This window comes from Callospermophilus lateralis, chromosome 1 (genome assembly GCF_048772815.1).
Source record: "Callospermophilus lateralis isolate mCalLat2 chromosome 1, mCalLat2.hap1, whole genome shotgun sequence".
Classification (NCBI taxonomy): domain Eukaryota; kingdom Metazoa; phylum Chordata; class Mammalia; order Rodentia; family Sciuridae; genus Callospermophilus; species Callospermophilus lateralis.
The window spans coordinates 109,307,244-109,331,681 of NC_135305.1; the positions used below are offsets into that span (position 1 = coordinate 109,307,244).

A 24,438-nucleotide genomic window follows, 5' to 3' on the forward strand; every position below is an offset into this window, starting at 1 on the left:
TTTTATCAAAACTGTATTCTCTTACTAAATTGGCATGAATTGGCACTGGGGACAAGGACCGAGCTTTTGGTAACAAATGTTTTTCAACTTCAGCCTACTTGTCTGCCCCAGACCTGATGGTTGTAGCTGAATGGTAGCTTCTGCCACCAGTTGAAACATTAAAGAGAAATAAGGCAATTTCTGAGACATAGAGTTCAGCAGAGCCAGGTCATGGGATGAGTTGGTTTGGCAGGCTCATGTAGGGTGAGACAGGAGGGCAAGTAGGAAAGTTCCCTGGGGCCTATTATACTGGGATCATCAGGTCAGTTGGGTGGGAGTCAGGTGTAAGTTCCTTTTCTGTTCTCCCCATTTTCCCTTCCTGCCTTCCCTCCAGCTGAAGCCTGAGCTTCTGAATGACCAAAGCTCCCAATTTACCACAGACATCTCCCTACACACAAGTAGCAGGAAGGTGGGTAGGTGAACAGCTGTAGATAGGGGAGTGCCTGGGGTTTATTCTCCATGTCCTTCATTCCAGACTCTGAAAGAGGTATGATTAGTTGGGGCAGTGTCATCATATCTAGCTACTTCCTGCTGAGAAGAAAAATTACCTTCCAGGATACTGGAAGAGGATATAGAGCCGAGCCTCTGGCGTTGGGCTGAAGAGGGGTGTATATGGAAGAGGCTTTGGGGTCACCACAGGCAATCTTTTCCCATGGTGGTTTCCAGGAATCCAATTGTGAATGCAGAAGTATAATGGCTTTTTAAAAAAAATTATAGATGGATATAATATCTTTATTTAAATAGTTTATTTATTTTTATGTGGTGCTGAGGATCAAACCCAGTGCCTCACATGTGCGAGGCAAGTACTCTGCCACTAAGCCACAACCCCAACCCAGGATAATGGCATTAATGTGTCCCTGGGAAGCAGATCAAGCCAAACAGGTCACTTTACTAAGAAGTTATCTCTTTGTGAATTTAAGGATACAGGGAAGAAAGGTTATTATGAGGAAGATGAATATTAAAGAAGATATAAGGGAGAATAACCAAGAAACCCACCATGTTAGATCCCCCAGTGAGAACCACCAGGAATCTGCCAGTTCTCATCTCCGTTGTTCCAACTGGCCCTGTAGTTATTTAACCTTATCCCTTACCCGTCCTGATTGACTGATATTGAAGCAACATCCCAAGGAAGAGACAGAAGCCACCTTGTTTGACAGTAAAGAGATTTAGTCCTGCACAATTTTGTAGGACAACAGACACCAAAGAATCCAATTGATTTTGTAAAGTCGGTACTGAATTGGCAACCTGATGGATATCCTCAATAACCTGTTGTGACGTTTTTTAAAGAAACGAATAGACATTCCTAATCCCACGGTGGCTCCCGTGTCAATTTGGGCAGATATCTCCAGGCTTTGAGTAAAGGAAATAAACTGAAGGGCTCTCTTGTGTCTGGTGTGTACATTATCAGGATAGGCAATTTTTGGTTGTTAGCATCAGTTTGAGAAGAAAAACCAAGGTGCAGAGGCCAGTCCAATTTTCGGTAGACAGGGCTAAATATGAGCCTTGCAAAGGAAAAAATGCCTCAGAACTTGGGGGCAACAGGACTGTGGGGCTGACACAAGTGTCTATCTTAATTTCTGTTAAAAGAACTGTTTGCTGGGTGTAGTGGTGCCTGCCTGTAATCCCAGTGGCTGGGAGGCTGAGGCAGGAGGATCACAAGTTCAAAGCCAGCATCAGCAAAAGTAAGGCACTAAGCAACGGAGTGAGACCCTGGCTGTAAATAAAATACAAAATAGGGCTGGGGATGTGGCTCAGTGATCGATTGAGTGCCCCTGAGTTCAATCCCCAATACCCTCCCGCAAAAACATTGTCCTTTCTTTTAAATGCTGGTGTGGCTGTACTTTGGTTATAACTGGTTTTGCTAAGTGTTCAAGATCAAGCTGGTCAATTTGACCTTGTTTCTGTCTATTGTTAAGAATCTGCTAAGTTATCTCAGGAGTTTATTCTTGTGGAACTTGACAACAGCCTTTTAGCTTTTTTAGTGGCTATCTGCAAGGATGGGTCAGAGTCTTACTGACCATGTGGCCTCCTTTGGAAGCATCAGGGATGTCTCTCTTCTCCAATGAACCTCCTCTTTTGCAGCATGTGCACTGGTCAGCTTTCTGTTCTCCAGGGTCTCATGGATCACCCTGATTGGGAGGTCATGTGACCCAGAGTTGCAAAGACCTTAGAGAAGTTTCTTTGTTCCCTTGATTCAAGCTGACTCAGAGGGCAAGAGCCAAATATTGGCTATTTTTTCTTGACCTTTAATTTCCTTAATTTTAATCTCTAAGCTTTGGTCTTAAACATCCAACAAGCCAGTTTCACCAGTCTTAAAGTAAGAGTACTGGGTTTTAAATTTTTTTTTTTTTAGAGTATCTTATATTTTTTATTTCATCACTGATTTCTGATTTTATTCCATTATGATCTGATAGAATGCAAGATTTTTTCCCATTTGCATTCAGGGTTATTACTTTTTTTTTTAATTGGTTATTCAAAACATTACAAAGATTTCAGAATCACATCGGTTACACATCCACATTTTTACATAATACCATAATAGTAACTGTTGTATTCTGCTACCTTTCCTATCCTCTACTATCCCCCCTCCCCTCCCCTCCCATCTTCTCTCTCTACCCCATCTACTGTAATTCATTTCTCTCCTTATTTTTTTCCCATTCCCCTCACAAACTCTTATATGTAATTTTGTATAGCAATGAGGGTCTCCTTCCATTTCCAAGCAATTTCCCTTTTCTCTCCCTTTCCCTCCCACTTCATGACTCTGCTTAATGTTAATCTTTTCCTCCTGCTCTTCCTCCCTGCTCTGTTCTTGGTTGCTCTCATTATATCAAAGAAGACATTTGGCATTTGTTTTTTAGGGATTGGCTAGCTTCACTTAGCATAATCTGCTCTAGTGCCATCCATTTCCCTGCAAATTCCATGATTTTGTCATTTCTTAGTGCTTCGTAGTACTCCATTGTGTATAAATGCCATTGTGTATACACATTGTGTATAAATGGGTTTTAAATTTAATGCCTATAACTTTACAGTCATTTACCTATTTTATTTAATTGGGGTCAGTATTAGTACTGGAAGTTATCCCTACATCGTATCTGATGGCCTACTATTTCAAATTAACTCAGGTTATTATATCTAAAGTTGTACTTCTGTAAGGGACTAACAGTAACAGTTAAAGTTTACAAGGAAATTACAAAATGAAATTTACAAGAATAAAAATGTATTTAATTTGTATCATATCTATGAACCAAGAAACATAATTTTACAATCCCAAACCTTTAATTTAAACTTTAGTTTCAAGAATACCAGCTTGGTAAAATGCTCTTTTAAACCTTATACTTTAAAGACTTGAATACTTGGAAGATATGAATACAACAATACCACAATTATACTGATATTTTTATATTAACCAAGTTTAGCTTTTTAAGAAAAATTCAGAATCTGTAATGTAATATGATACTCTAAAATAACAGCTGTTATTTAACCAGAGTTGTACAAACTCTAATTTTACAACTTTTTGCTTTATCACACAAAGACTTTTCATTAGAAACATTTCTTTTTGCTTGCACTTTTCATACTAAAATAGATTTCTCTATCTAGAACATCTTGGTTTTTTTTCCTCACTGTTGGTTCTTGTCTTAATTCACACTCTAAAGCAACCCATATAAACTTCTGAATTTAGACAAATTATTTCACCTTAATAAGGTGAAATACTTTGTTTTTATGATACTTTAATTGAAGCCCATTTGAAACCTCTTATACTTTGCATGTAAATTACACCTGATAGAATCTTAATTCTTAGTAACCTTGTTTTCAGTGAAGACACAAAGCAATCTTAAACCTTTTTTCACTTACCAATTTATGAAAACACTAATTCAAGAAGCCAAGAGTACTTGATTTTATATTTAGCAGTTAACGTTTTAACTTTGTAATCAGATGTTTCTGATAAGCACATTTATAATTAATACCATTTATGTCAAATCTAATTTACTTATTTTTTACTGTAAATACCAAGATACCAAGTGTAGCTAACAGTACTAGCCATTTCTTCCTTGTTGAAGAAAAATTCTAGAAACAATGGATATTACATTCTAGACATTTTGTAGAAACCAACAATCTATTAATTGTCTGACCACCTAGAAAAATATTTGAGCTAGTAATTTTAAAGACATATTTACTCTTATTTATTTCCCGGATTTAAATTGAACTTTTTTACATCATGTGAACTAAAAGGTATTTGGATCCATTTTTTGTTTAAATTTAAGTTTATGAATGTTCATTTATATGCCAATTTTGATACCATGTACATGATATATGGATACAAATCCATGTGAAGACACAACAACACAATACACAAGTATGTACACATACACAAAACAAACAAGAAACAAAAACCTTGTAGCGTTTTGTAGGTTGATCTCCACTGGAATGCTACAGATGTTCCTTAATGCCTCTATTAGATTTATTCCCAGCATCACCATGTCTAAGTCCTACTAAGGATCTTGTAAAATGACATTTTCCCAGTGTAGATGAGAGCTAACCCTTGAAGATTGGCCTCTGAACAACACAACAGAGTGCAAGAACTGCTGTAGTTGGATAAAATAATAATGATCAGAAAAACATATTAATTTAGGCACACAGAATCATATGTGAATTCATCATAAAATCATAAGCTCAAAAATATAGTACTAAAAAAAGAAAAAACAAGTGTCCTATAAAAAAATAGCATGGCTGTAATTAGTAAAGGAGCATGCAGAACATCTTTATCAGATCAGGGTTTACTTTTGACTTAGATTAGAGGGAATTCAGACATTGAAAGAATAAGGTAGAGCTCTTAAATAATTAAGTAAAGATTCTCAAGGTAAAGAAGACTTGACCATTTCTTTCTTTCTTTCTTTCTTTCTTTCTTTCTTTCTTTTTTTTAAGAGGCATATTTTTTCACCCTCTGATCTCAAATACTGTAAGATCAGCAGGCCTCTGCAATTTTCATTTCAATGCAAGCCTTGGTGAGATAGAGATCTGGCAGGAGGCAAGGGAATCTGCTGTTTGAGCTACTCCTCATGCCTAGGGCATTTTAACCATTTTTCCTTTTTAAGATCAGTCTGGTAAGGTGTGGTCCTATAATTTATGTTTCCTCCTGAGATCAGTTTTATTCCCCAGGTGATAATCAGGCAAGGTTTGAGGGGGGTCTTTTAGTTGAATTTGAATAGAGGGGTGGTGTTAAGCAATTTTGGGTTGACAGGTATCCCAGACTGTGGGTTCAATCCCAGCAAGTAAGGAATTATCAGGAGGCTTAAGACCTGGCACTAAGACCAGGACCAGGCTGGAATGTATTAAAAAAAAAAAAAAAAAAAAGTCATAGAAAAGGGAACATAAATTTGAACAATCCCTTCAGCCCCTGCCACCTCCCAGAAAGGGACATGTGTTTCACTGGAAGAGTTTTTAGATTTGTAAGAGGAGGTGATGATTTGTAAGGGGAGGGGGCGCTTGGGTGTGGGTTTTGAGGAGGGTGGGTGGGATGAGGGAGCAGAGGGACCCTGAGGTCTTTAAGGAGAGTATTCACTTGCCATTTGGGGAGCTATGAATGAGGAAGGGAGTTGTGGGTTAGTGAGGATTAGTTTTAGAGTAGAGCAGGGCTGGTATAATGAAGGCTAGAGTGAAGGTAAAAGAAATCTTGGAGATTTCATTGGAGGAGATTGTCCAAATCTTGGAGAATTTTTTGATCAAAGTTCCCGAACTCGGGCCATTGATGTAGATTGTCTAATTTGAATTGTGGCCAGATTTGGGTATTCAGCCTAATAAGGCATTTGCTTTTGAGGTCAGATTGGAAGTGGAGGATTTTGAGGTTTTTATTTTTTTATTTCTATTTTTTTTTATTGGTTGTTCAAAACATTACAATGCTCTTGACATATCATATTTCATACATTTGATTCAAGTGGGTTATGAGCTCCCATTTTTACCACATGTACAGATTGCAGAATCACATCGGTTACACATCCACGTTTATACATACTGCCATTCTAGTGTCTGTCGTATTTTGCTGCCTTTCCTATCCCCTAGGACAGACTGGTTGAGGTTTGACCTGGGTGGGGATTGAGATCAAAGCATCCTTTGATGTCTCCTGTCACTGGAGAGCAGTTCTACCAGAGAATGAAAGGGTGTCCCTTTTTACAATATCAATGGTGGAGGACCCCTGGGGTCCAGATGAGCCAAAAGGCCAGGGAGGGTTCCTCTGCAAAAGACTGGAAGGGTTCTTACCCCTCTGAAAAATGAGAAGGCCAGTGTTGGGTGAAGGAACAAAATGGCAGAAAGTGGCCTCTGATCCAAAGGTCTTAAATACAGGGAAGAGGGATAGGTACAGTGAGGGATTGATTGGGAGGGGAGGGTTAGAAGGAAGAGTCTGGGAATTCAGCCATAGCCAAATGAGCCATGACTGGGGGCTTCCCCAGCCTCAGAGAACCACAGGAATGCCAATGGTCACTTCCCAGGTCTCATCCTCCGTTTAACATGACTGTTGGGCGAAAAGGCGAAGGAGGCAGCAGGGAAAGGGAGGTTTGTTGGAACTAGGAAGGGTAAAAAGAACCCCCCAAACTCCCATTTCTAGGTTTCAGCACCATAACAAAAGCAAAAATAACCGAAACAGGAACAGACCTCCACAAATCAGTGATGCTTTTATTTAGCAGCAGAGGGGCACCTTTTCAGGAAAGAAAATGGTGACAGGCTACAAGGGCCCAAGTTTTGTAGGGTTCAGCAGAGCCAGGTCATGGGATGAGTTGGTTTGGCAGGCTCATGTAGGGTGGGACAGGAGGGCAAGTAGGGAAGTTCCCTGGGGCCTACTGTACTGGGGTCATCAGTTTAGTCAGGTGGGGGTCAGGTGTAAATTCCTTTTGTGTTCTCCCCAAATTTTCCCTTCCTGCCTTCCCTCCAGCTGAGGCCTGAGCTTCTGAATGACCAAAGCTCCAATTTACCAAAGACATCTCCCCACACACTAGTGGCAGGAAGGTGGGTAGGGGAACAGCTGTAGATAGGGGAGTGCCTGGGGTTTATTCTCCCTGTCCTTCAGTGAGATTTTCCATCACCACCCCACCTCGAAACTAATCAATTCAATTTTTTGTAATTTTACATCTGTGTGTGGGTGTGTGATTCTGGGGATTGAATCCACTCTACCACTGAGATAAGCCCTCCTGCTTCAGCCTCCAGAGTAGCTTGAATTATAGGCATGTGCCACTGCACCCAGCAATATATACTCTTTTTAATATTTTTCTCTTCTCAATCACTCACTCTTACTACTGTGGTCCCCCATGGAACTCATACTGTGGAACAAATTATTCCTTGTATCTTCCAGTGTTCCCTTTAATATAGTAAAAACTCATTAATTCAAACTTTATTAATTTGGGATTTGGAATGCAATGCTGGAGATGACTTTTGCCCTTTCTAAAAAGAAAAATGTTGTGAACTATCATTTTTATAAATTCATTTGACCCACTTAAAAGAAATGTGCAAGGACTTTGGCATCTTTTTAATGACAAATGATAGTGCTAATTAATCTTTGCTATTCATTAACATCTCTACCCCAAAATAAGAATCAATTTACCAGGAACTCTATTAGAATAGACATAGTAGGATAATAATTTTCATGCCAGCAATACACACACACATACACACACACACACACACACACACACAAAATAATCATTTGGTAAAGACTCCAGATACAGCTATTTATATTATTAATTCATATGGTCCTTCCTCCAGTGAGCTGAAAAAGCAGACTTCTGATTTTTTTCCTCTTTCTGAAATGAGGTATGACCTTGGTAAGACACAGGAGTTAATGCACTGGGGTGTGAGGCTATGTGAAAACATTCACTGTAACAATGATGCTTTTTTGTCTAAATCCTTTACAATCCTCATCAGGCATATTCATAGAGCAGTTCACATAGCTGTGGGGCTCATCTTGAAAACCAAGGATCCCTTTAGAGATCTTATTGTTCCTGGAAGGTTCTTTCACCAAACCTGGCTGGGAGACAATATCTTCACTTGAACTGGCATGTTTGGAAAGAACAAAATACAGATTCATATAAAAAGCATTATTAAAGTCTGAATCATTTTTTAAATTGTATATTTTCTTAATCAGTAGATTAAAAAATGTGTCACTATGTGGAGAGATGAGACCTCAGTTTACAAAGTGAAAAATGGGGGGCTAGGCTGGGAAGAGAGAAGCTGAAAATGTTGGAAATATTGTCCTAGGAATCAATGAGGTGCCTTTTCTCCCTTTAGAAGCTACACAATATCCCACTTTCTGAGAAAATATTAAATGACGTTAATGTGTCAAAAAGTGCAGGAAATGTGAAAAATTGATCTATCAGCAAACCTCAATCTTTCTTGTCTTTCCATTTTATTCCAGACCCAAGATCCCATCCATTGCCACTGGGATTGTGGGTGGCCTCTTCTTGCTAGTGATAGTGGCCCTTGGGATCGGCCTTTTCATGAGAAGGCGCCACATTGTCAGGAAGCGCACGCTGCGTAGACTGCTGCAGGAAAGAGAGGTGAGTGCAGGAGCCTGGCTCCCTTGGGGCCAGAAGCACCATTAGGAACCAACACTGCTCTAGAGAGAAAAAAGAATCTTCCTTTGAGAACTTGTAACTTGCAATTTTGTATTTTGATTGTTGTTTCAGTCTGTTTTCCATCACTATAACAAATACCTGAGATAATCAACTTATAAAGAAAAAAAAGTTTATTTTGACGTGAGTTTATTTGTGGAGCTTTTAGTCCATAATCAGTTGGCCCCATTGTTTTGGGCCTATGTCAGCACATCATGGTAGAAGCATGTGGCAGAATAAAATTACTCACCTCATGTCAGGAAGTGAAAAAGAGAGAAAGAAGAGACCAGGGTCCCACTGTCTCCTTCTTCTAATACACATCCCCAGTGACATATAGACCTCCCACTAAACTTCATTTTCTAAAAGTCTCACCACCTCCCAATAGTACCATGGGCCAGAGACTAAGCCTTCAACACCTGGACCTTTGAAGCACTTCTCCAAACAACAGCAAATATATAATTACATTATAATGATTATTTGTTATAATGGAAGAATGAGAAAAAAATTCTTAGGTATCCAGTTCTACTCAGTTACATTTTGTTACCTCTAGACAATGAAATGTAAATGTTTCTGGGTTAAGTCCTATGAAATGCTTACAAAGCTGAGTAGAGGCCCAAGATGCAGCACCTCTGTGTATGTATAGGAGGAGGCTTGGCAAGAGATGACTACTTGTAAACAAGCCACTGTGGTCAGATAAGATGTCACTCTGGAAAAGGCCACCATCCACACCAGTGGCTGCTCCTTTAAGCTCTGTTTGAGATTGGTGTGATCCTTCACACAGCCTGAAGCTGGCATCTGTGTCCAGCACTGTGGTAAAAGCCAGTTCTGCTCATAAGCATAATGGTATTTTGTGTTGGGGACCCACAAATGACAAAAATGACCACCATATACAAATTTTCCTCACCAGTTTTTCAGTCAAGCTAGTTGGTGTGAAAATAGAAATAGAAATTGCATTTGTTGAATGTAGATATATCAGAGAAGCTCTGTTCCTATCGTGTTTTATCAAGTTCTTTAAAGAAAGTGTCCATTTGTCCTTTTGAACAAGCAGGGTGAGTGCTCTGTACTAAAAGGTGACCACATGTTTTGGGGTTCTGGCTGCTCGTGCTCTGGACCCATCTAGCACCCACATTGCTGTTGGTATGGTGCCTTGAACTGGCATCTTAGATCTGTTCCCTTCTCTTTCACAGCTTGTGGAGCCTCTGACGCCCAGTGGAGAAGCCCCCAACCAAGCTCTCCTGAGGATCTTAAAGGAAACAGAATTCAAAAAGATAAAAGTGCTGGGCTCAGGAGCATTTGGCACTGTGTATAAGGTAACAACCATGGAGACAAGTAACCCCCGGGGCTCACCATGTCCCGAGTCAGTGACAAGTCCTCAGTGTGTCAACTGATTTTCATCATCTCTTCTCTTTGCTTGGCTGAGGGCTTGGGAAACTCCAGTGTTTTTCCAAGTCATTGAGAGGAAATCTTTTATAGCCACAATGCAAATAAGTGGGCTTTGGGGGCCAAAAGCATTGTTAGAGATGGTATTGACCTTTCGAGGGGAGTGTGGCACAGGCAGGAGGCCATAGCAGGTGAATACAGAAGGGGAGCTGCCTGTCATTGCATTAAGCATCAAAATAAAGCCCAGGTCAGAACAAGATCTTCCTAATATGCTTCATTCCTTTTCCTGTTTGCTTAAAATCTGGTTTTAGTTAGGCCTAGATTCAAAACATCTTAGAATTCTGGACTAAGTGATCCACACTGACTTCACAACTGGCCCAAGCAGGTTTTGTACTCTGATTCATGCACCTGATAGCTAAAGAGATGCTTAGAAGTCACAGTTGGCCTTGCAGTGCAGAGCTGTGGCTCCACTTAGGATTGTCACTAATAAAATCCATCTAGCACACAAGACAACATATTGCACAGTATGATAATCACCAATTAATGTCTTCTCTTGATCTCAGGGACTCTGGATTCCAGAAGGTGAGAAAGTTAAAATTCCGGTAGCAATCAAAGAATTAAGAGAAGCCACATCTCCAAAAGCCAACAAGGAAATTCTTGACGTAAGTATCTGCTTTGTTCTCTAGTTGTCCACAGGATGGACATCAGAAGCCGCCTTTTCTGGTGTCAGCATCAGGTTGCTTTATTCAAAGTGTTTACTTTTCATATCTTTTTCCTTCTAGCCATAGTGCATTTATTTCCCTCCTCTTATGGAAAAGATTCTTCCATTATGTTATCCAGAGATGGCTGGGAGCCTGTTGACACTAGTTTCTTTACATACATTATCATAGTAAATACTCATGATGAGCCTGTGACATAGGTATTATGTTCAATATTTTTTGGATAAAAAAATGGTGCTATAAAGAAACTCACCCAGCTTCTAATGGCCGGGATAGGCGTAAAACCCTTCATGATTTTTTAAAATATTTTTTTTAGTTGTAGATGGACACAATATCCTCATTTTATTTATTTTTATGTGGTGCTGAGGATTGAACCCAATGCCTCACACATGCTAGGCAAGCATTCTACCCCTGAGCTACAATCTCAGCCCCAAACCTTCATGATTTCTGACTCTAAAACTCATGCTTTTCTAAGTATCTTATCTTTAAAATGGCTTTTATTAATGGTGCCTAAGATTCACAATATAATTCCCTCTTCATGAACTGTTGACCACATTCTGTACTTTCTCACAAGGAAGAGGCTAGCTGAAAGGGAACAGCCTGAAGTAGGACAGAGCCCTCTTCAGTATTGGCCTGGCTTATTATGAGCCGCAGAAATTTAGACAATTTAGCGATCTAATAGCCAAAGACAAAAGCCATATAGTATTATCTTCAACTTACAGATCTATAATAAGTGAGGCAAATATGAGCCTTTTAAAATTGTGCTTAGATGTGATGCATTTTCCAGTGGCAAAATCCTCTGCCCTTTAATTTTCTCTGGGCAGCTTTCTCTCTCTCTTTTTTTTTTTTCTAGTGGGGAAATGCCACATTGGTAAACTCCTAAATGAAAGATGATATATTAATATGATGTAATAGAAAATCTTACATATGGATGACAAACTTATCAAGCAAAATTATCTTTCATTTTAATGGTTTACAAATCAGTGTCGAGTCCTGTTAATGTGATGTCAAGTTTTGTTAACCACAAAAAAAGAATAAGCAGACAAGGATTTGTGAAGTCTTTTCACTTAAAACCTCTAACCCTTAACCTCTACTGTTAAAAAGAGTACCTTTTGCCAAATTTGCTTCCTTTATTAATTTTCTGCTCATTCAAGACATTCTAATAAACAACCCAGAACATACATTTCAACAATATTTACAAGGAAAGCTCAAAAGTATTCTAAACAATAGCTATGCTTTGGGAAGGAAGTAGTTTTCACTGAAAATTCTCTCCCTTCTCCCAGGACCTTTTAATGAAGGAAATCTGTGTTTCTGTGGGTGGAGATGGGGTAGATGAGGGATAAAGGAAAGGTTTAAAAATTCGGTGCACCTGATACCTGAAGGTCCTATTTTGCCTCATGCTCATCCTTTCACCTGGTCTCCTCCTGCCCCCCATTATTTTTATTTCCTTCCCCCACTTTGTTTCTTCATTCTCGTCATCTTTGGTCTTCTCTTCAAATATCAGATGTTATGACTAAGGCACTGGATGATAAACTTGAGGCTTTCTCATTTGCTTGTCCTAAGGCTCAATCTCCTGGGTGCTCCCACATTTTCCTGGCAGTGTAGAGTCATGTGCTGGTGCTGGAAAGCACCCTCTGGAAATCAGGAACGTTGAAGGAGGTGGTTTCTGCTAAAAGAAACAAAGCCAGAGATGCTAAGGCCAATTTCAACAGTGTGCTAAATAGCACATTAATTCTGTGACAGGATAGCCCATGGGCCAAGTATTTTTTATTTTTAAATACTGGCTGTACTCATACATGGTTCCAAAGACCCAGTAATCTGTGGTCCACCATGTGCCACAGCCACTGTTTTACATGGCTGTCAGTGGCTTAATTAACTGTGAAAGTTTTTAAATATGGGGGGACCCCTATTCTTCACTCATAAGATTAGACATAGGCCTCTTCTTAGGAGTTTAGAATCTAGTGGAATTCTTTCCCTTATTCATAACGTAAAACAGTTCAAAAATGAAGGAGAGCCAGGTGTAGTGGTGCACACCTATAACCCAGCAACTGGGGGTGGGGGAGGGGCTGAGGCAAGAGGATCATGAGTTCAAAGCCAGCCTCAGCAACTTAGGCACTGAGCAACATGGCAAGACCCCATCTCAAAGTAAAAAATTACAAGGGCTTGGGATGTGGCTCAGTTGATAAGTACCCCTGAGTTCAATCCCTGCTGCCAAAAAAAGAAAAAAGAAAAATAAATGTTGATAGGCAGCAAAGAAGGCCCAATAATCATTGCCAGCAATAAGGACAAACATAATAGATTCTTAAGGTCACCAAAACCTCAGGGACAACCCAGTGGTAGGACTTGGACAGAAGCCACCAGGGTCTCCAAGTGTGAGCTCTGCCTGCCTGGGTGGCTTGTGCTGAGATTGTTGTGGAATACCAAGCATACTTGGTGTAGGTCACGGTGCACCTTCACGATTTCCAAGATAAACAGTAAAGAACAAAGCTCACTTTAACTTCTGCACATGCTGAGCAGGGCACACAACAACAGCGTTCCCATTGTGCCCTGGGGAGGCGGGGCAGGAAGTGACGACTCAGCTCTGTTGATCTATCAGGTTTTAGTAGGACCAGGACCTGGCAAGCCTCCAAACTCTGTGTGGCCTGACACCCACGCCCCCTGCTCTGTTCCCAGTTTCTGGTTCCAGATCAGCCCCTCGCCGGCCCACAACAGATGGGCTGCTGAGAGTGCTCCACTTTGCAGATTTTTCTCCCCTTTAAAATGAATACAATATGTACTCAAATCTCAACCAGATCTTGAGAAAATAGGAACCTCCAGAGGATTTCTCTGGTGTTATGGTTGTACAGCTTCCCAGACTCCGGGGAGAGATGTGATTTGTGCTTTTATGTCAATCCCATGGCTTATTAATTTTTCCATAGACTTTCCAGTTTAAATTTAGGGTAGGCAATGGAAAAGGAATGCAAAACAGATTTATATATGGGTTTCACATGTGTGTGTGTGCACACATGTGTGCCACCTAAAGCTTTCAGGCAGCCCATAAAACAGAGCACCTGAAAAGCATCATCATTCAGAGAGAGGCCCTAGGAGCATCTGGTGCTACACATGTGCTGAGCGGGTGGACCGTGGAGAGAAGCCCACTGGCCCAGAGGTTAGGAGACCCAGATGTGGGCCCATTCCTGACACTAAGAAGTAGTATACCCTCAGATTAGCCATTCATTTCCCTAGGCCTCCTTCTCTTCTGACAATATTGACTTCAAACACAATGCACTTGCTGGCCCCATTCAATTCTCTGACTTTTGCAAGCATTTTTTCAAGATTAAGGATATTTTCAATGACCTCATAGTCAACAGGTATTAAATACCTATTATGCTCTTTTTTTAATATTTATTTTTTAGTTATAGGTGGACACAATATCTTCGTTTTATTTTTTATGTGGTGCTGAGGATCGAACCCAGTGCCTCACGCATACTAGGCAAGTGCTCTACATCTGAACCACAGCCCTAGCCCCTCTACTCTGTTCTAATATTATTTGTAAATATTAATATTTTTACATATATTTTTATTTTTAAAAATAAATATTATTTATATTTATTTTTTAATATTATTTTTATAATAGAAAAGATTCATATAGCGCTTGAAAATTAAATTGTCTATAATAGAAAAATGCATATCCTGCTTGAAAATAGAGACCATAAACAATCAAGAAAGTATCTCCTATATGTTAGGGGATGGGTTTTGAGGCAACAAATAAGGAAACATTTGCTGATATGATCTAGTACTATCCAGTGCCAGCTATACTCTAATCATATGCTGCTAGGTATGAGAATGTAGTCGATCCCTTGAAGAACTTGGTGGGGGGAGGACCTGTTTTAAATTACACAGATAAGTATAGATTAGGATGTGTGCTCCAAAGCAGTGGCTCTACAGCTTCATCAAGAATCTCCCAAGGGCTTGTTCAAAGAAATGGCATCTCGCTTCTAGGCCTAAGGGGAGCTGCAAGAATTTGCCTCTTACAAGTTCTCAGGCAATGCTGGGACTGCTTCCCTGAAAAAAAAACTGCAAGATGCCAGGGGAGTTTATAATGGGGAGTCAGTGAGGCTCCTGAGAAGATCAGGAGGACCTTTGGGGACAGAGGCTCTCCAGTGGAAGAGGCCTGAGGGGAGAGCAGGCAGCAGGAATTTCCCAAGAATAGGGAGGACCCAGGGAAGGGTTCAAGGCAAGAAAAGTGCTGTGATATATTTGTGTTTAAATGCATTTGCAGGGGCTGTGGATATGTAGGTCAGTGATTGAGCATGTACCTAGCATGTGCATGCCCCTAGGTTTCATCCCTAGTACCCACAAAGTATAGATAGATAGTCAGATAGACATGCATATATACGTACATATGCACATACACAACAAATTCAAAAATTTTTTTGCACACAAATAGACACACATATGCCCTCCCCCTACCATCCTCACCATGACTGTCTTCGGTCTTCTGTCTTCAACCCTATGTTCCAGCCTCCCTGCCCAGTTTATGCCACATGCCTGAGCATCCCCAGCCTCACCTTGTTTCTTGGGCCTTTACCTGGCCCAGGACATGTTTGCCTCTGCAAAGAGAAACTAATTTTCCCAAGTCTACACTCAAAATACAACAGTTGCTGAAATGTGGAAAGGAACCTCTGAACTCATTCTCTTGCAGTTCATGTTGTCTCTTTTTATGTCCAAATAAAAGGTCACCACCATTTGTATTTTAAAGGGAAAGAGAATTTATGGGTGGAAATCGAGGATTCCCTAGTTCTCAGTTAGACACAAGAAAGGATCCCATTGTGCACATGATTGCAAATAAATAAAGCTTTCTCAGTCTAAGAATAGCAGAAGGGTTAACATAAAGTCTATATTCATGGATCTGTCAAAGTCTCCTGCCTTGGCAGTCAGCCTAAATGAATGGGGCAGGGATGGATGCATTATGCAGAGCAGCATGATTTTCCCATCAGGAGACTAGGGCAAGGCAATACAGACCACGTTCTTCAAAGTTGGATCTTGAGCAGCCAATGGAATCTATAGTCATCATAGATTGAATGTCCGTTTCAGAGACTGGAGCTGGTACACAAAAAGATGTTTTCCAATTACTCTTTGTAGAAGTGCTGTAGGCAGTGTTTCTATCCCAAATACCCTCCCATTGCTCAGTCAGGGCCAAGTTTATTCTGTTGAAAAGAGTGGGCTTCCAGCTATCTGGCTGCTGGCTCAGTGACCTTGCTTGAACATGCTTACCATCATGTCTCAGTGGTGCCTATGGTGAGAGCTTCTGATGAGGTGAGCAAGTCATTGTCCACAGTGTCCTGGGCCCAAAACTCAGGCCCTGACAGCATCTTTAGCCTTGAGTCAGAATCTTCCTAAGGAAAATTACAGCAGTTCCCAAACATGGGGACATTAGAGTGACCAGGTCCCTTGTTCAACCAATGTTTTGCCAATGGGAATTGTTACCTGGGTTTCTCCATCAAGTGGAATCCCTAAATGCACATAGGAGGTTCCATCTCCCACAAAGTATCTTGTCATTTCACAGCTCTGAAAAAATGTCCCTTACAACAGTACATATTTTGAAAACCATGCTCATGCTTTTTTTTTACATGGAAAAAAGATCCATGTGTCTCTTCCTTTAGTCACTGTTGGGGAACCTTTCTGATGCCATCCTCTCTCGTTCCCTTACAGGAAGCCTACGTGATGGCCAGCGTGGACAATCCTCATGTGTGCCGCCTCCTGGGTATCTGCCTGACCTCCACCGTTCAGCTTATCACTCAGCTCATGCCCTTTGGTTGCCTCCTGGACTATGTCCGAGAACATAAGGACAACATCGGTTCCCAGTACCTACTCAACTGGTGTGTGCAGATTGCAAAGGTAAATGGAGAAGGAGCCCCGACCACCAGAGAACACGTAGAGCAGGCATCTGTCTACCTTTGAAAAAGAGGGCAGATATTTCCATTAAACAAGAAATACAGCTGTCTCAGCTTATTGCACACTGCTCTCATGTTTCAGGAGGAATGATGATCATTAGTAAAAAGACCCAAGGAAAACAGCAAGTGGGAAAACAAGGATACTGAAAAATGCGATATTTAGTCTGCCATCCTGGGATAACTGAGCCAAGAGGATATGTGTATGTGTGTGCACTTGCAGGTTTTTCTTTATCTTAGATTAAACTTAATGGATGGGCTTGTACACTGAATCAGTGTCATTTCCACCTGCATGTTGGAAATCTAGTCCTCCACATGTGAACAGTTTTCTCCATTGAGTGTTCAATATGTTTGGTATTCTTGTCCTTATTTTTCTGGAGCTCTTTTTGGTGAACACTGTGGTGCTTTGTAGTAGAGGAGTGTGGCTTTCCTCGGTCAGGATTTGATAGCAAGGTAAGTAAACCAGGCTGAGGCCAGAAGGAGGACTTGGAACACTAGTGTGTGGGCAGGGCAAGTGTTATGACACAAGGTCTGATTTATAAGTCTGAGGAGGCTGGTGGAAGAGAACAGGTGCTCCTACTACATGGAATAGGCTCCTTCAATGTCCTCCTATTGACAGGCTTGCTGCAGAGCCACAGAGGGGATGTGAAAGCACACAGTGGCCACATGGCCCTACCTGTGTGCTATGGTCAGGCACAGAGCAATGAGCCAGGTATTGAGCCGTTCATAGTTCACCAAAGGACTCCTAATTTTATCTCAAACTTCTCTCATCTCCATCTCAGCCCTACAAAAGTTACTTGCATCCAAAGTGCTAAATTCTATTTTTCAATGATAATGGATGTACATTTTACACAAATGAATTTAAAGAATGTGTGGGCAGCGCCTGTCCCTGAGTATGTGACATACCCCAACCTCCCACCGACAGCATGGCAGGGTGTTTAGGGAAGTGTCAGGGACCCCTGAACAGGGGTACAGTGTGTCACCAGGCCAGGGCCATTTCTCACAGCGTCCCTGGTCAGTGGTAGCAGTTGTTCCTGCCAGCTTACTTATGAGAATGCCCTGAACTTGCCTCACCCAATTCTCAGCAGTTGTAAAAAAATAACACAAAACAAACAAAAGCACATTCTGGGCACACCTTTTCTGGCAGCTGCCCATAATACCACAAGACTGGCACAGGGTGAGGCTGGCTCCCTCCTGGAACTGAGGCTCTGGGCTGTGCTGGGGAAGTGGGAGGCTTCCACCCAGGATAGCCAGACAACAGCACATCCTTCTTTGTTCCTATACTGTGGGGTGGTGATTCTCAGCCACAGCCCCAACAGGCTCCCAGTATGCCAGGGGAGTGAGAAATACTTGGTCCTCTCTGACCAAGATCCTCAAGTGTCTTTGCCATTGTCATTTTCAAAGTCACAGAGGAGTTATATCATCCTTATTAGACAATAGTCCAGGAGTAGAGTTGCTGTGCTTTCTTGTATTTGTGAAATGCTTGATAGTTCTGTGCCATTGTATGAAGTTGTTGAGGATGCCATGACAAATTACCACAAATTTGGTGGTTGATCACGACAGAAACTTACTCTTGTGTGGTTCTGGAAGCCATAAGTCCAAGATCAAGTTGCCTGAAGATCCCTGATCTCCCAAAGGTGCTAGGGGAGGCTCCCTCCTTGCTAGTCCCAGGTTCTGGTGCCACTGCATTTCCTTGGCTTGTGACAACATCACTTCAGTCTCTGCCTCTGTCTGCACATGGCCTTATTTCCTACATCTCTACGTCCAAATTCTCCTCTTCTTTCTCATAGATACCAGTCACTGAACTTGAAAATTCTATGAGAGAATATCTTCAATAGTCTCAAAAACATATATGTGAGATGAAGGATATATTAACTAGCATTATTTAGTCACTTCACATATCAAAACATAACGTTATACCCCATAAATATATATATTAGTCATTGGACTTAGAGACTACCCTAAGTCTGGGATGATTCCATCTTAGTATCTTTAATTAGATCTCAGAAGCCCATGTCCAAACAAGATCACATTTTCTATGGTTCTGGGTCAACATGAAATGGGGGGCGGGGTCTATTCAACCCATTATAGTTGCTGATCTGGGGAGGAGGTGATTAACCCAAAGTATGTTTCACTGGGTATAGAATTATTTCTGGGAGTCTTCTCAAGTGCTTACTCCTGGACCCAGAAATTCTTCCTTAAGCTTTCCTCACTGATTAGATAAGGTAGGACATTGAAACTGTTGTGCTCCCTTCCCAGGAAATCTCCGTTACATTGTTTTATATTCTTCTTAGCACAAATCCTGCCTGAGAAGATCTGGTTTAATCTTTTAAGTTTGTGCCCAGCTGCTCCAACTGTGAGGTGAGCCCTGGCTGTGTCTCCTAGCTTGGGCAGGGCCAACAGAACCCTGCACCCTTGGGGCCAGCTCCTTCTGAATGATTCCTAATGCCCACATCACCAGGGTGTGCCAGGAGATTTAGCATAAATTCTTTAATTATCTCAAACTAATTCCCACCTCCACCAAAGTGACTCTTCGTGGAGCTGAGGGTGTAGCATAGTGGAGGAGCACTTGCTTGCCTAGCATGTGCAAGGCCCTGGGTTCTATCCCCAATACTGGGAGTGAGAGGGGACTTTTTATGTGATGGAGAAGTGACTCTATCTTCAGTGTGAATTGCGGATGTCACCCTTTTACCTTAAAGGGCAAACAGTCTCAGTAGGTTTTCCCAGCAAAGAACAAGGCTTAAAATTTCAGTGGACTCTAATATCAAATCTTGATTTTAGCATTCATGAGCCTCGTGAGCCAGGAAAATCACTTATTAGTATTTTTTCCACTCAGTTCCTTTGACTATAAGATGGTATTCTGCCACCTCTATTTCTGGGTAGAAGGATGAGAACAGAGAGTCTCTGTGAGTCACCTGCCACAGGTTTGGATACACCTTTGATACTCAATAAATGTTCCTTTCCTCCTTCAGTTTCTGGTAACTAAAGTAGATTGGTGTCGAGGTTAAATTCTAAACTAAAATGTTGTCTTATGCTAGGTCCACATCAACTTTCATTTTATTTTAGAATAGCATCTTCTGCTCTGCATCTTTTATTACTCATGAGATTTTTCCCTCTTTTCTTTGAAATATTACATTCCCATTTGCCTGACCACCAATGTCTGCAGAAATGGAAGTTTATTCAACCCCTAAAATCAGCTTTCTGCAAGCGTGATGACAAACATACTAATCTAACAGTGTCTAAGAGAGATGGGTCCCATTCAAGCGTAGTTTACCAAGGATACTGAACTTGAGTTTCTAGAGCCTGAAACTTTGCTGAGATAGTTTTCTATATAATATTACTCAGAATTTCCACCTGATGTTTAAAGCCACTGTTGTACTTTGCTTAGCTTTATCTTAATTTGAAATCCTTCCCTGATTGGGGCCATTAGTTCTTCATGCATGAAAGATTTGTTTTTTGATTCACAAGGGAAACCTTATTCTGCCATATTTGAATAGCCAGCATGGTGGAATATCTATCCCTGGAGGGAAAGAAAAGGAATGCTTTCCCAAATTATAAAGATTTGCTTTTGGATGACAATTTATCTGAGTCTTAAACAATTTTATTTTTATAAGTGTGAAGTGAAAACTACCCAGAAATACTTAGTGACTGACCAGAAACTAAACTCCTGACATTTTTAAAGTGGAATTTATTGACTTGTAAATGTGCTGTGTTGATTCACAAAGGCATGAACTGTCTTGGGGAGTTTTCTAAATATTGATGGGAGAGCTGACCACTGTTAATACAAGTTCATTGTCCTCTCTAAACTGCTAAACTCCACTGGGCATAGGAAAAAGACAAAAACATAGGGAAGAAATCAGATTAGTATTGGTGGACTGTAATAGAGCCATCCCTTGCCATATGTGGTGAAAATGGATTCCGTTCTCCACTCCCCCCCCCGCAAAAAAAAAAAAAAATCAGTCTCAAAGGCTTGTGGAGATGTTACCTGCTCATCCATTAGAAAGAGCAGATGTCTCAGCCTCCTGATTCATAAGCAGCTTTCACTCACTGGGAGTGAGTTAGTTGCTTAAGAAATTTCGTCTATTCTCTCTAGGTGTATTAGCAAACTAGTAAACCTGCAAAAGTACTACAATCACATGGCAAAATAATGTCATGAAATTTTCTAATCCAAAAATTCTATCCTGGGCTGGGGATGTGGCTTAAGCGGTAACGCGCTCACTTGGCATGCGCGGGGTGCTGGGTTCGATCCTCAGCACCACATAAAAATAAAATAAAGATGTTGTGTCCACTGAAAACTAAAAAATAAATATAAAAAATTCTCTCTCTCTCTCTCTCTCTAAAAAAAATTCTACCCTCAGTTCAGTTTGGCAAACACCATTGCTGTACCACACCTTTCCCTGTGGAGCCCTACAGTATGCATTTTTATTGCAAAGTCCTGCAAAAATAAAACTGTTTAGACTAGCATTTTCCCAAACCCTTTTTGACAACAGAGCTATTCTATTCATCCAGATTAAGATCTTAGAGAATTGAGTTTTCAAACATGGATCTGATGCTACATTACCACAAATGATATCAATTTAAGGTCTTTGAGACCAGCCCCTGATGAAATATGAAAGAAGGCTGGGTAGGGGGTGCGAAGGAGATGCTCAGAAAGAAACTGATTTATGGGTGTCACTCTCTGACTAGAACTTTGTATAAATACCAAATTGCACTTAGTTCAATTTATGAGGTTAAAACTTAACAGAGATTTCTAAAAATTCAGTTCAAAGGATCCATTTTACAAGTATGGAAGATACTTAATTTGGTCCCTTTCAAAAAGCCCCAGGTATTTTCACTGATTACCCATTGACAGGAATTATCAGTACATGTGAGCTGCTAAGAAGATAGCAGATGAGCATGGCTGAGTCAGTGGTGGGTCCTCACATCCCAACAAGGAGATGAAAGGTGATTCCACTTTGATGTAGCCAGAACATTACAGTCCACTTCTGCTTTGTTCTAGGTGTCATGTCGACAAAACTATGTTCAAATTACACAGTAGTCCCCTCTTCTCTGTGGGGGATAAACAAGATCCCCTGAAACTATGATTATATGCCTATGATAAAGTTTAACTTATAAAAGAGGCGCATTATGAGATTAATAAAAAAAATAATAAAATAGAACAATTGTAACAATATACCAAATAAAAATTATCTGGATGTGGGCTCGCTCTCTCTTGAAAAATACAGGACTCCTCCTTTATCTGCAAGTTGGCTTTCTGCAGTTTTGGGTACCTAAAATTAAAAACGATGAGTTGTTTATTTTCAAAATTTTCCATTTAATATTTTTGGATTGCAGTTGACTGAAACCACAGAAAGTGAAATTGTGGTCAAGAGAGCCACATCATGACAGAAGAACAAGGGGTGAGAGGGTAAAAATGAATGCTGTATGAAAAACTAAAAAAGAAGGAACTATATGTTTCTTTACACAGGCTGTAGTGGAGATTCCACTACATTCTACATTTTATGTTCTGTCAAATATACAACTTCCTACACTGGTCTCAGTTAACCCCTGCCCTTCACTGCTAAGATCTGCGCCCTCAACCCACAGGTAGGGTTGAGATACAGCCCTATCCCCCTTACTGACAGTCCACCAGGGGGTGATTCAGCCACTGTACCTCCTGTTCCACAAACAGGGCCAAAGGGGTGGTCTTGGCAAGAGCCCTTTCACCTTCAAAGCAAACATCTTGCAAGTACCTATACAACATAACAAAATGCAGGATAAAAGGGCCAGACCACTTATCCAATGATCAAATGTTTGTTATTTGAATTCTTTTTAATTTTTTTCCTGCATTATTCCACAAAGGATTACAGCTAAACTTAAATTATCAACCTAAATGACCTTATAGTATGTCTGTAAAAGAACAAATTCACACAAAGCAACTTAAGAACATATTCATCAACTTTCATTAGTTTGTCAAATGATTTCTTAAAGCATATTCATTAGCTTTTAGATATTTTATTATTTCTTGAGAACTTATATGCCAGTGTTAAGCATCATATGAAAGATACAAAAGTAAGATAAGACTTCTTATCTACCTAAATTTGTCAGTGAGTGAAGGACAAGGTCCGCTACAGAGCAAGAGATGCAGCAAGGAATGAAGTATGTCAGAGCAGGAAAGTCAAGGGCAGGAGGCCCTGATGTCTTCAAGGCCACTGTGCAAGTTAGAGCAGGAGAGTTGTGACCAAGTGAACGTATCCAGTCAGCCAAGTGCAGGAGTTGGGCCAGACTCCGGGAAACGAGGGGTGCGCAAGCCAGACTGCCCCTCCCCTCAAGAGTCCAGAGCCCTGCAAACTAAATGACCCTGTAGACATGAGTGCAATAGATCCTGACCCTGTCCTAGTGTCAACTGGGGGTGAGGACACAGAGTTGGGGAGTGCAGCAGTGGGTGAGGGTGCTTGAGAGCCAAGGGGGCAGAGCAGGCTCAGTGACCGCAAGGCACTAAAGAGAGAGGGGCAGCTGAGAGACCCTGCAGGACCGAGAAGGTGGAGCTTCAGCACAACAACAAAGGCACTATGTAGGAATTCATTCGTCATTGGACATTTTTAGGAAGCATAGCAGAGTTTTGGTTGATCAAGACAGTGCCCTCATTTAAGGTTATAGCAAAAGGGATTGAGGAAAGAGGATGGATTTGGCATTTAACAGGAAAGTATGATCATTGCTGTCACCTGCACAGAACTCTTCTCTAGGTACCATCCGAGTACCCTGCATGGATAAACTCACTAATGCTCTGATTGGTCCATTCTATCCATGGGAAGACTGAGACATCGGGCCATTAAGTAACTTGCCAACATCTCAGGCCAATACATATGAAAATCAGGATTTGACACCAAACAGCCTTGCTCACAAGTCCTCACTCTTTCCCTGCACTTGATGTCACAGATCAGGGGACCGTCACAGGCCAGCAATCCTAGCTGTCTTCCTCTTCTGGCAGAGTAGGATTCCAGGGGCACACCACCCCTAGCCTGGAATGGGAAATTCTGACACTTTCCTGCCTCCTCAGAAGACAGGCGCTCAGTGATGCATAAGCCATGCTCTTGACTTTACAAAAAACATGTGCCCACTCCTCTTGTCCTACTTTCTGCCATTTCTGTGCTCATGAAATCCATGCTCACCGGAATTTTCCACATTGTGGTTAATAAAACAGAACAGAAATGGATCCTGTTCCAGCCTCCTCTCTGAACTCCTCCCAAGACTTGTAGGATGCTGCAGCCCTTGGGAAAACAGAGTCTTTAAAGGTCAAGTCCCACCACCCCCAGTGCTTTCTTGTTCCATAGGTATTGTGCCAGAAAAATCTTTGATATCCGTGTGAAGCATATCCCTAGGCCTGTCTTTTCTAAGTTTAAGTTCCAATGTGGCTCTTCAAATTCCCTTTTAACCTCAGTATTTCAAAATTCATTCTAGTTTTCCTGTAGTAATTAACAAAAATAAATATGTTAAATTCAATTAAAATGAAAAGAATCAGGAAATGAGTTTCCCCAGAGGCCCCACCGGGGCGTGTGCTGATATTACTTCCTGTGGCGTATCTGCTTAGAGCCTGAGAGTTCATAAGTAATATCACAGACCTTATCTTTGATGACTGGTTAAAATATAACTCTGCTGGGCACAGAGATGGCCTTTCAAACTGTCTTGAGACTGTGGGACAGAGACCCATGAGTGGAGTTTTATCTAAGTTCAAATAGTCTAATCTCTTTGTCCCCAAATTGTCTCTGATTTAAGACCCTCTGGCTGATT

At 41.0% G+C, this 24,438-nt stretch overlaps 1 protein-coding gene across 2 annotated transcripts in view; it reads left to right on the top strand.

The window, feature by feature from the left end:
• Positions 1-24,438, top strand: part of Egfr (epidermal growth factor receptor) — a 201,533-nt gene that overhangs the window by 159,833 nt on the left and 17,262 nt on the right. For both annotated transcript variants that reach the window (XM_076837032.2, XM_076837042.2), the window contains exons 17-20: positions 8,441-8,582; positions 9,824-9,946; positions 10,580-10,678; positions 16,430-16,615. In XM_076837032.2, the coding sequence (XP_076693147.2) occupies positions 8,441-8,582; positions 9,824-9,946; positions 10,580-10,678; positions 16,430-16,615 (550 nt within the window). The remainder of the gene's footprint in view (positions 1-8,440; positions 8,583-9,823; positions 9,947-10,579; positions 10,679-16,429; positions 16,616-24,438) is intronic.